The sequence below is a fragment of the Spea bombifrons genome, chromosome 1 (genome assembly GCF_027358695.1).
Source record: "Spea bombifrons isolate aSpeBom1 chromosome 1, aSpeBom1.2.pri, whole genome shotgun sequence".
Classification (NCBI taxonomy): domain Eukaryota; kingdom Metazoa; phylum Chordata; class Amphibia; order Anura; family Pelobatidae; genus Spea; species Spea bombifrons.
Genome location: NC_071087.1, coordinates 64,235,732 through 64,252,297, shown reverse-complemented (window position 1 = coordinate 64,252,297; position 16,566 = coordinate 64,235,732). Strand labels below are relative to the sequence as shown.

General features: G+C 39.1%; 1 protein-coding gene across 1 annotated transcript; it reads left to right on the top strand.

The window, feature by feature from the left end:
* Positions 1-3,427: 3,427 nt before the first annotated feature.
* Positions 3,428-15,702, top strand: DUSP4 (dual specificity phosphatase 4). Its single transcript, XM_053462777.1, has 4 exons — positions 3,428-4,101; positions 12,641-12,777; positions 13,099-13,318; positions 14,338-15,702. The coding sequence occupies exons 1-4, from the start codon at positions 3,438-3,440 to the stop codon at positions 14,712-14,714; spliced, it is 1,398 nt and encodes a 465-aa protein (XP_053318752.1). The 5' UTR covers positions 3,428-3,437; the 3' UTR covers positions 14,715-15,702.
* The last annotated feature ends 864 nt before the right edge of the window (positions 15,703-16,566 follow it).

The window sequence follows — 16,566 nt, the reverse complement described above, 5'->3', positions numbered from 1 at the left end:
AAAATGTTAAAATACATGTATTCCTGTTCATTAGACAAAATACTGTTTTACCGTTCCACTAATGTGTATTTTTTCTTTAAAAATATATTTTTCTTTAAAATAGCACCAAAGTTTAAGGGTCTGGCCTAGATTTGGGTGCGGCCTATATTCGAGCCAATATGGTATTTTGGACACATGCACAAAGATAAGTTATGTCATCTTTTGATTGCTTACCCAATGGTTACATGGGCTCCCTTATTTATGTATGCCTGTTATTTTAGACATAACTTTAAAGGACAGCATATGGTTGGAAACAGGCCAAAACTAGCCATCTGGGAAACCAGGCAGAGGAAGACACATATAGTTTACTGCTTCTGTGGGAGATTCAGTGCTTCAGTGTGTTGCCACCAACTGGGTACACGCCGCCTCACCCAACAGGGTAAGAGTGTATTCTTAGCCTTTTAAGGTGTTTGTATATGATATACAAGCGAAACAATGTCGGCTTCACTGTATATTGCTACTTTACTCTTACACTAATGTTTTATTCAGATGAACCCCAAGCCCTAGCCGGCCATTTATTTGCACATCCTTTAAGTTCACTGGTTCACATGCATTATTTAGAGGACACATGGATTTTGTGACAAGCTCAGTGCCAGTTTACACAGCCTCAGCGTGTGTTCTGAGGATACATAGCGATTGCCTATCCAGTGTCCATAATCTCTGAAAGCATGCAACACAGGTATTATATATTAGTGAATTCAGTTTGTATTCGTATTATTCATGGTCAAATAAAATATGATATTAGCATGTTTTGTTTATTGGATAACACTGAACCCACATAAAACATATGGTTTAAATTAAATACAAAAATATGTTACCCGTGTATGTGACCTTTGATTGAGGAATGTTGTGTGGGGGAGGGGCACACCATGTTATTGTAGTCCCCCTGCCCCCCTCAATGTTCATTTGGGTTAAAATCAACAAGTGTATTATGGACTGTACCAAAAATATAGACCTTGCAGTTATGTAGGTTTAGTTCATCTGGAAAGGGGCAGAGAGAATTAGAAGTAACATACCACAGCTAGACATCATTGTAATTCTATATCAACTACCAATTTGTATCCTGCTCTTTAACCGTATGTCTGCTTTATGGATGGAGGTTAGCTTGTCACGTTATATTGACTAGAAACATGGAATCATAGAAGCTGAAGGTAGATAAGAACCATTCAGGCAACCTTGTTTGCCCAACCAAAATATATAAAAATATATTTGAAACAAAAATATTTGTTGACAACTTTAGATAACTGCAAAAAATGGAGGAAAGGAAAAAGGGGTGTAGAAACTAATAATGCAAAGCATACAACATAGGTACTGTATATTAGTGAATTAAATGTGTCCATATTCATAGTTTCTTATCTTCTGGCTGAGTCTGTCTTCATTATGTTGAACACAACAGTGTATGTGTATATTTGTTTTTATGGAAAGGTGTGTGTAAGGGAAGTGTATGTGTATATGTGTGTTTATGGGCAAGCATGTGTAAGGGCAGTGTATGTGTATACGTGTGTTTATGGGCAGGTATGGGTAAAGGCAGTGTGTAAGGGCAGTGTAAATAAAATAGCCTCTGCAAAAAAAAAAAAAAAGCTAGGGGGGGGCACAATTTTCCATTCTTGCCTCGGGCGCAAAAGGAGCTAGCTATGGCTCTGTTGGTGATAGTATTATAGCCATTTATTGGACACATGATGCCAATGCCCCCTGGAGTACCTCTAACCTACTGTTATAACAGATTATGTGACTGATACAATCATTTAGTGTGCAGCCACCTGCTTTATAGACAGTCTCACGAGCAGGTGAGATTAGTTTGCCTAGAAGAGACAGCACTTAAGTGGCCTGCTCTCTGGAGAATACCCACTTGGCAGAGTGACATACTGTATTTGAGCTATTACAGATAAAAAAAAAATACCCATCGCTTGCAAGGTGGCAAATGTAAGAATACAGCATGGAATATCTCTGATATTACCTTTGGCTACAGACTCCATTTACTCCATACCACTGTTAGCATTCTTGTACACAAGCAAAATTCTGTTGGCTCCACGGTCTTATAATATGTTAAGAAGACTGCATGGTTGATAACTATAAACAGCCACAGCTATATTATTTATTGTATATAGCACCATCATATTCCGTAACCCTGTACCCTGCCAGAATCGGTGTCCTCGATGCATAAGCGGACCTTCCTTTGATAGTTTAGTGCATAGCACATGACATAAATCTTCCAAACACACCAGTGAACATAGTGAAGATGTTAAACCAGATTGAAACGTAACTTTCCTACAAAATTCTTATTTTTTTTTTAAACGCTTTCTTCCTGAATCGCACCAAGTAATCAATAAACCCTTTTGTGAAACTAATACATTCTCATTGCTACAATAACCCCATTACAAAAGCTGTTAAAAGGACAACTAATTAAAGGTACAATCAATCATTCAGGGTAACCAATCCCAACAAACCTCATTAACACAACTGCAGCCACATTCAGATTTACACTTAAATATAATTACATAGGAACTGACGACAGATAAGGGCCACACGACACATCTAGTTTAATCTATTTTAATCTAACAATGCCATATCTAAAGGCAGTGTTAGCTTGATACGAATTAAATCATTGTCATCATACTGATGCTGTTTATTTTGCAGAGGGCCGTAATATATACGTTACTCCCCACAGCGTAAACCTATAGGTCAGCGTTAAGCTCCTATCACATTCCCTTTGGCGTCTTTTGTTTCAGCTTCTGTGAATGGCAACAGCAACGTAACCCAAGGTACATGTGACGGCAGGAAGCTACCGCGAGCTCCTGTTCCTCCATTCACAAGTCTCCGCCTCCCGCCACATAGCTCGCGCCTAACCCTGAGCGAACGCTCTGTTTTTTTTATGAATGAGTGTCTTCGACTCGAATGGCACGCTCCTGCTCCGCCTCTCATTGTGACGTAACGCTCCTTTACGCCGACACCCTCCTCCATTCAGTAAAACAAGCGAATCGTTACGAAGAATATCGACAAAAAAGGCGCTTTAACCCAAATACAATATACGAAATTAGACAAGCACCGGGTTTTTCTTATCCTGTTATGGACAAAGCGTACACGCAATTAACGGGCGTACACAACACGAGTTTCTACACTCACAGATATACAAACTAGGAATTAGTAGTGTCGTATGATTAATACATATATAACCAACGGATAGAGCCGTAACCAGAAAAAGAGCAGTGAACAACAGGAAAGCGTGTAAAGGGTTAAGGTTCAACCTCCTTACACACTCATCTCCCCTCCCCCACGTTTCCTATTCAGTCTTTCTTTCTTTCCCTCCCTCTCTCCCTCCTAAAAAAAAAAACACGCAGCAACAAAGCCACGGAGAGCCGTCACAACTGAAGGGCGGAGATAGCGGCAATGTGCCTCCGATGTCTCGCGTTCATCGTTTTGGGTTGCAGACAGCGCGTCGGGGAGAGAGTCTGTTAATCTCCCTCCCACCCCCCAAACCACAATACAAGCAGAGAGCACAAGGCTCGCTTCGCATTTGCCCTCCTCTTAGTGCATCACAACACGGAGCTACCGGATTTGATTGCCCACACAATAGAATGCTAACCATGGATGAGCTGAGGGAGATGGATTGCAGCGTGTTGAAGAGGTTGCTGAAGAGGGAAGGAATGCGCAGCAGGACTGGCAGTGCGAGCAATCACTCGCAGCCCCCAGGCTCCTCTAGTAACAGTAGTAGTAGCAGCAGCACGGGGAATGTGGGTGTAGGGGGCACTTGCCTGCTCTTAGATTGCAGACCTTTCTTAGCGCACAGCGCCGGGTTCATCCAAGGCTCTGTCAACGTGCGCTGTAACACCATAGTGAGACGTAGGGCCAAGGGCTCGGTCAGCCTGGAGCAGATCCTACCGGCCGGGAGCAAGGAAGAAGAGGAGGTGCTGACCCGGCTGCGCTCCGGGCTCTACTCGGCCATTATAGTGTATGATGAGAGGAGCTCCAGAGCAGAGTCCCTGCGGGAAGACAGCACGGTGTCCCTGGTGGTGCAAGCTCTGCGCAAGGACACCGACAGCACTGACATTTGCTTATTGAAAGGTACTTTGTGATACCCCAACCCCACAGTCACTGTCCAGTGTATTGCGCTGTGTTCACTAACAATACTAGTGATCGGGCTTTGCATTCAGGTGGACTGTCCAGTGTATTGCGCTGTGTTCACTAACAATATAGGTGATCATGCTTTGCATTCAGGTGGACTGTCCAGTGTCTTGCACACCATGTTCACTAACAATATTGGTGATCATGCTTTGCATTCAGGTCCAGTATCTTGCACTCCAGTAAAAGAAACAATACAACCGGTGATCATGCCTTGTACTTAACTGCACGGTCCAATTTGTGGCAAGTGTGATTATTAGTGAGGTGATAGAATAAATTTATTCCCCAAGCTTTAATATTAATTCGTCTTAACCGTCGCCATATGGTAACCTTAAACCGTGGAAGAACACATAGTATAGTCCTGAGCAATGTGTAATTAAATAGAATGATAGTCTATGGAGAAAAGTGTAAAAATACCTACTGAGGCCCAGAGGAATATTCCTCTGTTTGGTGTATTTTTTTTTTCGATTGGTGCTAAATATTTACTATATAGTGACATAACAAAATGTTTTTTTTTTCTTCAATTTGTGGTGAATTTTCCTAATATATTTTTCGAGCAGTCAGAATTGTATTTGGTGTAAATGAATTGTGCAGTAATCCCCCAAATCTTCTTACTGTCATTGACCATATTGTTGGCTTTTTGTTGTTGTTGTTGTGTTTTTTTTTTTGCAGCAGCAGCTGTATTTACTGATTTAATATTTTGGTGATACATAATATCTGTAATGTGCAGCTGGTGCACCTACTGATATGTGTATTTGTAACAAAGGGTTTATAAAATTCCCCCAAATGTTCGGTTTAAACATTATTTTATACCCAAACAAACGCATCTCTCAATATATTTACTATAACTAATGTTGCCTTTAGGATCATTTTTCCAGGAGTAATATATAATCATACATTGTGAAGAACTTAATATGTAATTATCAGTAAAATAATTGTATTTGCCATTAAGAGTGCCGGCTGCTGTCGCAAACTTGAGTTTTAATTACCGATTACAATTATGTTAAGCAGAATCTACAAATATATAAACATGAGTAATGTATTTTTTTTTATAAAAAAAAAAAAAAAGCCATAGGGAAATTGTAATGTTTTATAGCGATTTACTGTTTACCCATCTAGGAGCACAATTATTGGTAATTGCAAAAAATCACCTTTTTAATTTTTTTTCTCTATACCAATCCCCTCCGCGTGTATCTAAGTAAGGTGAACACCTACATCAAGATAGCAAAATAATGTTTCTATGTTGTGTTAAAAATGTAACACACTACATGATAGTTTTGAAAGTATTTAAAATAAAGGAAAATTTCCTTTCTGCTGCTCTTTTATTTTTAAAGGAACACCTTGGCTGTCATATTTATTTTTTTATTTTTTTTAAAACCTCCTATAGTTAAAATATATGTCTCCTTAGTTTAACATGTATCAGGATATTGTTTCCATGAAGAATAGTATGCAGAGTATCATAACTCCTCCATCATTAGTGTCATGAACACCGAATCCAATCAAAGGATTAAGTGCATTGAGAACCCCTATACACCTGCAAGCGTGTTGCAGACACATGATGATGTCGTGGGCCGGCCACCACATAAGTAACCATGCAGTGAAACATTGAATTAAATTGAAGCAAACCAAAGTTTACATCACTGGGCATTAAGGTAGAAAATGAGGCATATCTCAAGAAACGTGACATCGAGGAGGTTTGGAACACATGAATGCCCAAAGCCTCGCATTTAATTTTACCCCTTCCTATACCAAGCTATAGCGATTCTGTTCGAAATTCTAGCCTTTGCTGTGAGATCCTCCTCTTTGATGATCCTGGCATAATAGGCTGTCCAGTCTAGGCCACCCGATCATTGCCATAAGGGGAAAGAAGTGCTGGGCATTTGTGGGCATACTCCTATGGGCTGGCAACAGAAAGTAGCCCCTGGGTAATGAAACGGCAACATTTCCCAATTAGAGATGAGTGTGCAAGCCTGCGCGTTGCACAAGATAACCCAGTGATAAAATCACAATAAAAGGAAAAATCCCGACTGCTCCTGCTTGTACTCTCCTCTTCTCGAGAGCCAGATATGTATTTAGTGTGATGGCTCTCCCAGCTATATTTACTATGAAATGCTGCTCAGATTTCATAAGGGGAATATTTTGCTTCGCTGAACCCCGAAAAAGAAAATAGCCATGCTTGCCCCTTTTAAAATGATCCTAGGTAGACCTGCTTCTGCCCTTCTATGCATTGTGCAGATAATTGTATGGAAAGCAGATTTGCCTCTCCGATCGCTGTCTAGTGTTCCTGGCGTCTTGAGATATCGTAGACATTTATATTTAATAAGGTGCGTGTATGGCTCCTCTTACAGGAGCAGAGAATAGAAGCTATTTTTAGTATCTAGGCGTTACAGAATGGTGGCGGTTATAAGAAAATAATGTAGATGAGCCTAGTTGTGGTCGGCCATATGTTGGCACGGGAGGTAAATACGTCCCTTCCACTTAAATGCACATTTAAAAAAAATAAATAGTGCCACATACATTGCACAGAAGCTGTCACGGTTTACAACAATGGGGTGATAAGATAGTTTTTGCAGTGCCAGGCATGTGTGAGGTTTGACAGCCAGGCTTCTACTTTTAAGATGGCTGATAATCGTTAATCCGAGACCACGACCCCTACTCGTACCTCTCTAGTATTATTCACAAAAGTGCAGAAAACCTTGGGGCGTACAGCATCCCTGTCGGGTCTATTAACTATTTCTCTAAATATATGCATTGTAATTACGCCATTTTTAACAATTTTGACAGAGCTCTTTTTTTCTACTGTCTGATAGAGTAACGTTATTAGAACAGAAACCGTGACACATAGGATATCCGTTCAGACACCAAATAACATTTCTTTATCTGATTTAAGAAAACCAAATTCTCTGTATGAGAAATCCAGTTTTTGTGCACCCCTCCCCCTTCTTCTGGGAGATGATCAGATTTTTCAGAATTGTGCATTTACAATTAAAATGTGTATTTCTTCTGTAGCGATTGGCACCGAAGCCATTCTGGAAGCTTATCGCTGTTCTTTGTATTGAAAACCAACCGCTTGCAGTTGTGATTTCTCAATGACCGTCAACATTCTCCATTCATGATTTTGCAAGTGTAGATGAACTTAATGCGTCTGTGAACCTTACTCCCCATTTGGTTGGCTAAGGGGTGTTAGATTTCTCTTTTGAGTTTTGTAATTTTACATTGTGGACTTGTAATGTATGATCTTTTCTCTTCTGCAAATGAGTGCTAACAGCCCTTAACCCCGTCATTCTGCTATGATGAAAAGACACTTGAATTAATGAATCCCTCACAATGGGGAGAAAGCCTGATGATTTACCAGATAGATCTCAATGGAAAAAAATTGCATATGGACAAAGAGAGGCACATTCAGGTCACCGCTCTAAAGCTAGAACTTGCTGCTATTCCTCAGTGGTTTAACAGCCGTTAAGGTTTATTATTATAATTATCCTTTATTAAGCGCCAACATATTACGCAGTGCTGTACGATCTCAAGATTGTAAGCTTATGAGCAGTGCTCTCTCCACCTAATGTATCGTTTTTTGTCTTAGTCTGTCAATTATAGTCTTGTGATACTCCATGAATATATGTATTGTAAGAATCGCTGTGTAAATTGTAAAATGGCGCTGTATAAATAAAATAATTTAAATGGACTGATTCAACACATACATAACAAATGTAGATTTACACACACAGACACAACAGGAGTTGAGAACCGTGCCTGTGAGCTTACCATCTAGCCTCGTGGCAGTTCCTGGCAAGAATGGTCGGCTTATGAGAGGCCTGCTAAGATTTGGGTTACGATCTAAAGGGATGTGTGTGTGTGTGTGTATATATATATATATATATATATATATGTATATGTATATATATATATATATATATGTGTATATATATATATATATATATATGTGTATATATATATATATATATATGTATATATTTTACTTTAATGTTTGTAAAGAGAAGACATTGCTGCAACCTCAGGGATACCGGATGGTCGTATTTCATTTAAATGACAAAATATAATATTGTTATACACGGGTTTAGATCGCCGTTAGCTGCACAGGGATTTCTTTTCTTCAAAGCGCGAGCCTTGCAACGAGAGCTTGCTACGATTATGAATGAAGGTTTTCATTGTTCTGTGTAGGCTGCAGACAAACGGAGAATACGCCCCTCCCCCATTTTCTTCTCTTTTTGGTTTTGACAGCTTCCGTTATGTACATCTATGTATTAACATACATAAAATGAACCAGAAAACATTGCGCCAATAGTACACCCTACACCTCGTAAAAAAAAAAAGTCTAGTGTATTAATTGAATGCTTTAATATTACTGTAGATTTATATATATATATATATATATATATATTTCTACATGGAATCCCATTCGTATTAATAATGCACTGTTGTCTATATCTGTAATCTCCAAAATATCACAGCCTGGTTTCGTAATTGCCTTGCCTTTAGAGAACGTACTGATTCCATTAATAGCAGGGGTGTCATAGAGAACCCTGCATGCCTTTGTTACTATTGCATCCTCTCCCAGTACTTGCCTTTTCCCCCTTGCACATTCCATTCATTCCCATAGATTAACCAAGCAGAGATTAAGGACTCTGTGCATTTGGTTTCAGCATCTATGGACGTGATTTGGTTTTCTTTTCTTTTATTCGGTATACAGTTTTTCAATTAAACTGGCAAAATGTAAAACCAGGCATTTCACGGCTGTTTTTATCTTGTAAACTGCGGTAATTATATAGCCTTCATTGTTGTCTATTGCATCTTTTTTTGTTTGGCCATCTGAGTCGTCAGCTGTTGTTGGGATTGCAACATTTTGGCATTGCTGAAAGAAAACAATTCGTGGACCTTTTGCCCTTCACTAGACATTTTAAATGTGTACATTATATGATGATTATAGGAATATCCAAATTCAGCGTAACCAAGTGTTTCACGCTAAAACTAAATGGTGTGAATGCATTTTAATCTATTTTCATACTCAAATATTATGATCATTTTATTTTTTGCCCAAGGTATGTGAATATAAAAAGCAGTATCTGTTAAGTGTATATTGTATTGATTAAGCCAGCCACGTTTAGCTATCATTTATTATAATACACCATAGCTCTAGTAGCTGTGATCATTGCACATTTAAGCTTAATATTTTTAATTAATAGGATACTTTTTTCTGTGTGTTTCTCTGTTCTAGTAAACCTGCTGATGAGAGAAATCTGTGAGAATTGTGACTATGCAGAATCTATCAGAAAACCTCAATTGGCTTTAATAGAGCTTAGTCTGTTTTTTAATGTAATATATATATATATATATATATATATATATATATATATATATATATATATATATATATATATATATATATATATATATATATATATAATATACAATTTTTCCAGCTAATAAAATAAATCTTTCCGTCGTTTGGGTACAAACTTGATATGCCAGTCCAGCTGCCCGTGTTTGTTCTCGCTCTAATGTTATGAAAAGATCACTAAATCTCGTGCTATAGATTGTAATTTTGGTTCCTATGGTAGCCTGCCATATGGATCTGTTTCCCTTTGAATTGTGTATTCGCTTATATTTGTGACAAACCCGTGGGCGAAACCTATGAATCACTCGAGTGATATGGATCAGATAGTCACATAGGCTTCGTGCTGCACGATCTGCTGATGATAATTAATGGACGTGGGAGGGATATCATTGGATGCAGCGGCAACCTGGGTCCATTCAGAAAATTCTGAGCAACCCTGGGGAAATTAAAGCATAGCAGCTGTTCTGCTTCCTTCCTCAGCCCCTGTTCCCAGTAGTAAGTCAGGTGTTAATCTTGCCTCCCACTCATATTTTGCTTACGGTACATTTACAAGCGTGTACACAGGTATTTGTTTGCAATTCGAGATAATAAAGTTGCGTATTATTTATATAATTTCAATTGTTAAAGGTTAAAGGTGACAGACATTGAAACGCAATACAAATATTTTCTATATGGAAATCCCCAGCATTCTATTAATTTGTAATTATGCCCCCCAGTAAATAGGAACATTGCTCTTGGCTCAGGCACCACAAAATCTCTCGGATTCATTGATGATATTGGAGTCTTGAAAATAATTAATTGTCCTGCAGCACTTCATGTTCTCCATTTTTTAATAGTATTAACAGCAGCCGCAATTATTATTTTAAACTGGTGGGTTGTTACATAGTTAGGTGGGTAAATTATGAAATGCTTAACCTACAGCCTCTCATTGTTTGCTATGGGAAGCTGGTAGATCCAGTACGGCAACGTAACCATTTTTCAATGTGGGAAACACAACATACATAAGACACGTTGTATGAAGGCACTCACTGAGGCATTCCATTTTGGATCTATAGTCTTCACCCTTTGCAAACGATGCAATATGGGTTTCACAATATTTTTATTTTTTGTGACCAAAAAACAGATAAAACAGATACAGACCTATATACCGTATTGGCTCGAATATAGGCCGCACTTTTTTCCCCCACTTTAAGTTTTTAAAGTGGGGGTGCGGCCTATATTCGGGGTCTAGCGCCCGACGCCCGGGACATGCAGTCCCGGGCGCCGGGCAGGCAGCGGGGTTAAGATACAGATCCCCCGCAGCGGTGCAGGGGACCTGCATCCTTCTCCCCGATACGCTCAGACAGCCTCCCCTGCCAGCACTTGCCACGGGGGGGGGTGCCGGCACGGGAGGTTATCTAAGCGTTTTACCTCTGTCCACCCCCGACTTACCGGAGCAGACTCCCGGGTGTCTTGCGGGGCCGGCGGGAGACATTTACGCAATACGCAAATGCAACTTCCGGTAACGGTACCGGAAGTTGCATACGCGTATTGCGTAGATGTCCCTCGCCGGCCCTGAAGACACCCGGGAGTCTGCTCCGGTAAGTCGAGGAGGGGGGCAGAGGAGGACAGCGGCAGCGTATTGCGGGGAGGGAGGACAGCGGATCTCGGGGAGGGAGGACAGCGGATCGCGGGGAGGGAGGACAGCGGCAGCGGATCGCGGGGAGGGAGGACAGTGGTAGCATATCTCGGGGAGGGAGGAGAGTGGCAGCGTATCGCGGGGAGGGAGGACAGCGGCAGCATATCTCGGGGGGGAGGACAGTGGTAGCATATCTCGGGGGGGAGGACAGTGGTAGCATATCTCGGGGGGGAGGACAGTGGCAGCATGTTTTTTTTGGTGCTTTTTTAAAGAAAAAAAACTTTTTCTTTAAAAAAGCACCAAACTTTTAGGGTGCGGCCTATATACGGGGGCGGCCTATATCCGAGCCAATACGGTAATATACAGTTAGCTTAGTTGCGGGCATAGCATGTAACCATATCAAGCAATCTTGCAAATATATTTGGCGGGAGTGCAAGATAAACAGCCATTGTAAAATGCTACTTTATTTATTTATTTATTTTTAACCCTCCTCCAGCTAAATATTTTTCTATACTCTTATGGAAAGAAAAAAAGACTAAGAATAATTACAGGTAGAACTGTAACAAGCTATTGGCTTTGCGCTTAAAGTGCATTTGCCACAAATAGATGACAAGCTGCTTACCCACAATGCACTACATTAACTTTTGGATGCACTCAAGGCCACTCGGAGGGAGTTTTGTGAAATATGTATATAAAATGTACTTGAGGTAGAAGCTGCAGATGTCCTCTGTTGTACAACAATTCTTGCTGCCGATTGGCTGCTTGAAATCAATGGGGGAGGGCTTCATGCTGATGTAAAGGGGGGTCTGTATATAGACCCTTGTCTGAAGCATTTGCAGAGCTGAAGCTGACTGGATGAAAGTATATCGCATGCAAAGAGATGCTTGGGTGTGGGCAAAGGGGCAAATGCATGTGGGGGGGGATTCTTCTGAAACATGTATTCTAAAAGAGACTCAGCTGAAATTTAACGTGACCTCCAAGCTATCGTTTAAGTGCATACGATAGCTGGAGTATCCTTTTTTACTCCATTTTATTAAAAAATGTCCGGCACTGCAAATGCTGTAAGTTGATGCCGTGGCATGAACAACAGCATAAAATAAAAACTCCAGGGGTTCTTTGCAGCCCTGCGCGTATCACAGAATATTCTGATGACATTTAAGGTTAGTCATGGAATATTTTGGTCCACTTTCCCTGCTCAAACGCTGAGCTGACTACTAGTGTCGTTTATGGTTGTCCAAATAAATCCCAGCCAAACATTATATTGTTTACTGCAAGATTGCGTGTTTCCTCTCTAATATATATTTATACATTGTAAGCTTATTTGAACACAATTTGCTTCTGTTACTCTACACTGTTATGTGATATGCTATATTATGTCGTGTGTCCCCATTGTATAGTACTGTGAAATATGATTGTACGGCCACAATAAATTATATATATATCACAATCTTTTTTTGAGCAGTGTTTGTTTTCCCAATTCCTTATCATATACTCTTCCTTTTGTTTAGGGGGCTATGAAAGATTTCATTCAGAATACCCAGAATTTTGTGCGAAAACCAAATCTATAAACAGTATTTCCTTGCCAGCCAGCTTGGAACGAGCTGAGATTGGTTGTGGCTCGTGTGCAACACCCCTCCATGATCAGGTGAGCTTTCAGTAATCTATAAGAAAAAATATATACATATAATCCTGTATTTTTTTAATGTAAAATTTAATTCTAAACATTATTTTACCACTTTATTCACACTTGTGTTAAGCAATAAGCTGTTATTCTTTTATATAGCGCCATCATATTTCACAAGTGTTATGCTTGTTGACTTTTAATAGTTAAATGTAAAAATGCAGAGTTAAAGTATTCAACGTATTCTGCTCCATTATGTTTGAGTAGCTTGGCTGATGTCCTTTCGTATCAGTTGTGTTTCCTCCATTTTGAAGAAGAATTGTTATGTGTTTCCTTCTGAAATAGGGTGGCCCGGTCGAGATCCTTCCTTTCTTGTACCTTGGAAGTGCTTATCATGCAGCCAGAAAAGATATGTTGGATGCCTTAGGGATCACCGCCTTACTAAACGTATCGTCCGATTGTCCAAACCATTTTGAAGGACATTATCAGTATAAATGCATACCAGTGGAAGATAACCACAAAGCTGACATCAGCTCCTGGTTTATGGAAGCGATAGAGTACATCGGTAAGTTACAAAATGGTCAATTTTCAGTAATTGGTTGTGATACAGGAGTGTACCTAAATTGAATTATATTAAACTGGACTGATTTTGCCAACATATGTCTGATTGGGCTCATATTTCTAGCTTTGCTTGATTTCCCTGTTTGGATCATTTCATAAATTAATTTAGTAAATTTAAGTTGAGCCGGGGGTAAATTGTGCTATCACAGTTATTCTTATATACTTATTTAAAACATGCGGTGGGTAAAAATGGGCAGGTCGTTTGGGTTGGAGCAAGGTCTAGTATTGGCAGAGTACTCCAAGCCATGATAAACCTTAAATGTATTAAACCTTTGCAGTTTTTGTGTTACGTTGTTGTATATGACGCTGTGTCAATCAACCACTTTTGTATCTCCAGATATTTGCTTTTTAGTGTATAGAGTTAAAGGGCACTTCAGTCATCGTATGCACTTAAATGCATCTGAGAGGTCCCTTTACATTTTTTATTGTGTCCCTTTTGCAAATGCATGGGAGGATTCTTCAGCTATTTTCTGTGCCGGGGAGTTGTTTATCTGGATAGATCTCCCTGGACATAAGCTGTGCTTACCGCCAGCTCTGGCTCGGTGGACTCTGCGGGTGTTGGTCTATTCAGATACCTGTGTGCATGTGCAGAAAGTGCCCCTATTGATTTCAATAGGAGCTGTTTCCTGCTACTGATTTGCTGCTTCAAGCAGCCAATTGAGGGCAAGAATAATCTGACCACAGAGTACAGCTGCAGCGTCTGCATCATAAAATACCTTTAAAATGCATTTCGCTTTTTACAGGGGCTGTCGGGGGCATTAAACGGATTTCTTCAACTAGCGCACTGATAGTCTTGGCAACTGAATGTCTGATTTATTAACAAATATATGAATATTGTTCAACTACATGTTGTAACATTTCCTTATTTTGAACTATGTGGCTTTAGCAACACGAATATTAATGCAAATGAACTGAATCTTATTTGTGTATTTTCTCTTGCTCTTTCCTTTCTTCTGGTTGAAGATTCGGTTAAGGATAGTAACGGGCGTGTCCTTGTCCACTGCCATGCTGGTATTTCCCGTTCTGCTACCATCTGCTTGGCCTATTTGATGAAAAAGAAGAGAGTCAAGCTGGAGGAAGCTTTTGAGTTTGTGAAGCAACGTAGAAGCGTCATCTCCCCCAACTTTAGCTTCATGGGACAACTTCTGCAGTTTGAATCACAGGTCCTGACCACCACGTGTGCTACAGAAGCTGCTAGTCCATCTGCTACTTTGCGAGAGCGCAGCAAGGCTTCCTCTTCACCAACATCTCCTTTTGTGTTCAGTTTTCCTGTTTCTGTAGCAGCCCCCAGCAGCCTTCCTTATCTCCATAGTCCTATCACAACTTCGCCCAGTTGCTAAAGAGAAAAAAAAATCAGACTTTGGTCCACTGTATAAGACCTCAAAAGTCTTCAATAGAGACCTTAACTGCGAACCCTTAAGTAATTGTATTAGGGGTGGAAAAAAAAGCAATAATTTTTTTGGTTTTGTTTTTTCTTTTGTTTTTATTCTATCTCCGAACATTTGAAATGTACTTTTCTGCTCCCGCCCCCCCCATTCCAAAATCTTTCATTTTATATTGCTGTATACTTTGACACAAATTTGTCAAAATTACCTGGTTATGATTTTATATGTAAATAGCCGTGTTTGGCGTCAGGGCTGTTTTTTATGTTGAAAGCAAATTACGCTTGGGGAAATTGACATTTTCTCAAAGTGCCTCCTGTTTTTTAATATTTTTTTTTTTTATCCTAAACTTTGTTTTCCAGTTTTAATCTTCAGTTACTTCTGACATTTTATCCTTGAACGTTCTGTCCTCCAAAGTATCATAATGCAATAAGTTGAGTTCTACAACAATATTTCTGCATAAAAATTAAGAGCACAAAATGAAAGGGTTATGTAAGCGTTAAGTACAGTGCTTTTTGGATTACATGGAGGGAGCTGGTATTTGAAGTATATAATATAATTTTGCGTAGGTGTAATATTCTACGTGGAAAAAAAATTGCTAATATTGTTGAATTGTATTTAGATAACTTGCTAAAGGCAAATTATATCTATTATTTACCTAAATAATTATAACACGCTAGTGTTCAATGTGGGGAATTTTGCATTTTTGCTAATTATTCTATTCATAAGAAATACTGTTGGTAAATACTACACTTGTATTTGGTATAATTTCCCTTTAAACATTGCAGAAAGATAAAAAGATAAAATTGCAGAAAAAGGACTTCATGTCATCTCATGTTCTAGTACTGTACGGGACATACAATACACCATTTTGTTAATGTTTCTAGTACAAGCATGATTAAGTTTAACTGTGAATTTTCGTAATGTTACGGATTAAGGTAATATAGAAATTACAGATTACAGTAGTGTGGTAGTCACTATATTGTTACCTTTCCTACAAATTATATTTTTCTTTCTTTTTTTTCTTGCATTTATAGACAAAACCAGGTGTGGTCAGATGGGCACGTTTAGTATTGAATCTGCCAGTATTTCTTCTTCTAGATTTTTTTGTGTATTAGTTTTAGAGTGGTCCTTTCTGCCAATGATCCACTAATCTACTTTTAACTATTTTATTTATTTGTATATCCAATGATGTAGTGAAAGCAAAATAACTTTTTTTTCATGTTTTCATGAACATATTCAATGATGTGGATTTCCCTGTTAGTTTGATATGTATTTTTTATTTTCTTTACAATGATGTGACCTCCCTAGGAGGAGAGTAGTTGGGCAGAAGCAGAAGTGTATTTCAATGGACCCTGTTTGACCGTTTTGTAAGCCAGTGTTTCTTACCAAATATTTAAGCTATTTTAGCATCCCGTGTATGCAGATTCCTTGTATTATTTGTCTCTGGCTTGTATCTGCAAGCCAAGCTACAAAATGGGAACTAAAACCTTCTGGAGTATGTCTCCAGTCTACATGCTGTATTAGGATGTATTTCAGACCCATTTGTGGAATAACTGCTGCATTTCACAAACAAAAGTGTTAAAAGGATGGATTTGAACTACAGATGCGTGCAGGTGACCCCCGAGTCATGATTAGCCAAGCTATTTATGGGAGCAAATAATTCATGTTTTTGAACTATTATGAAGTATGAAAAAGAGGAACGTATAGTGTGTTTTAAAGAAAATATGTACAGCCAAACCCTTATCCTATTGAACTGTATAACATTTTGCAGTGCCCCTTAAAAATATTGGTTAAAATACATAATGTG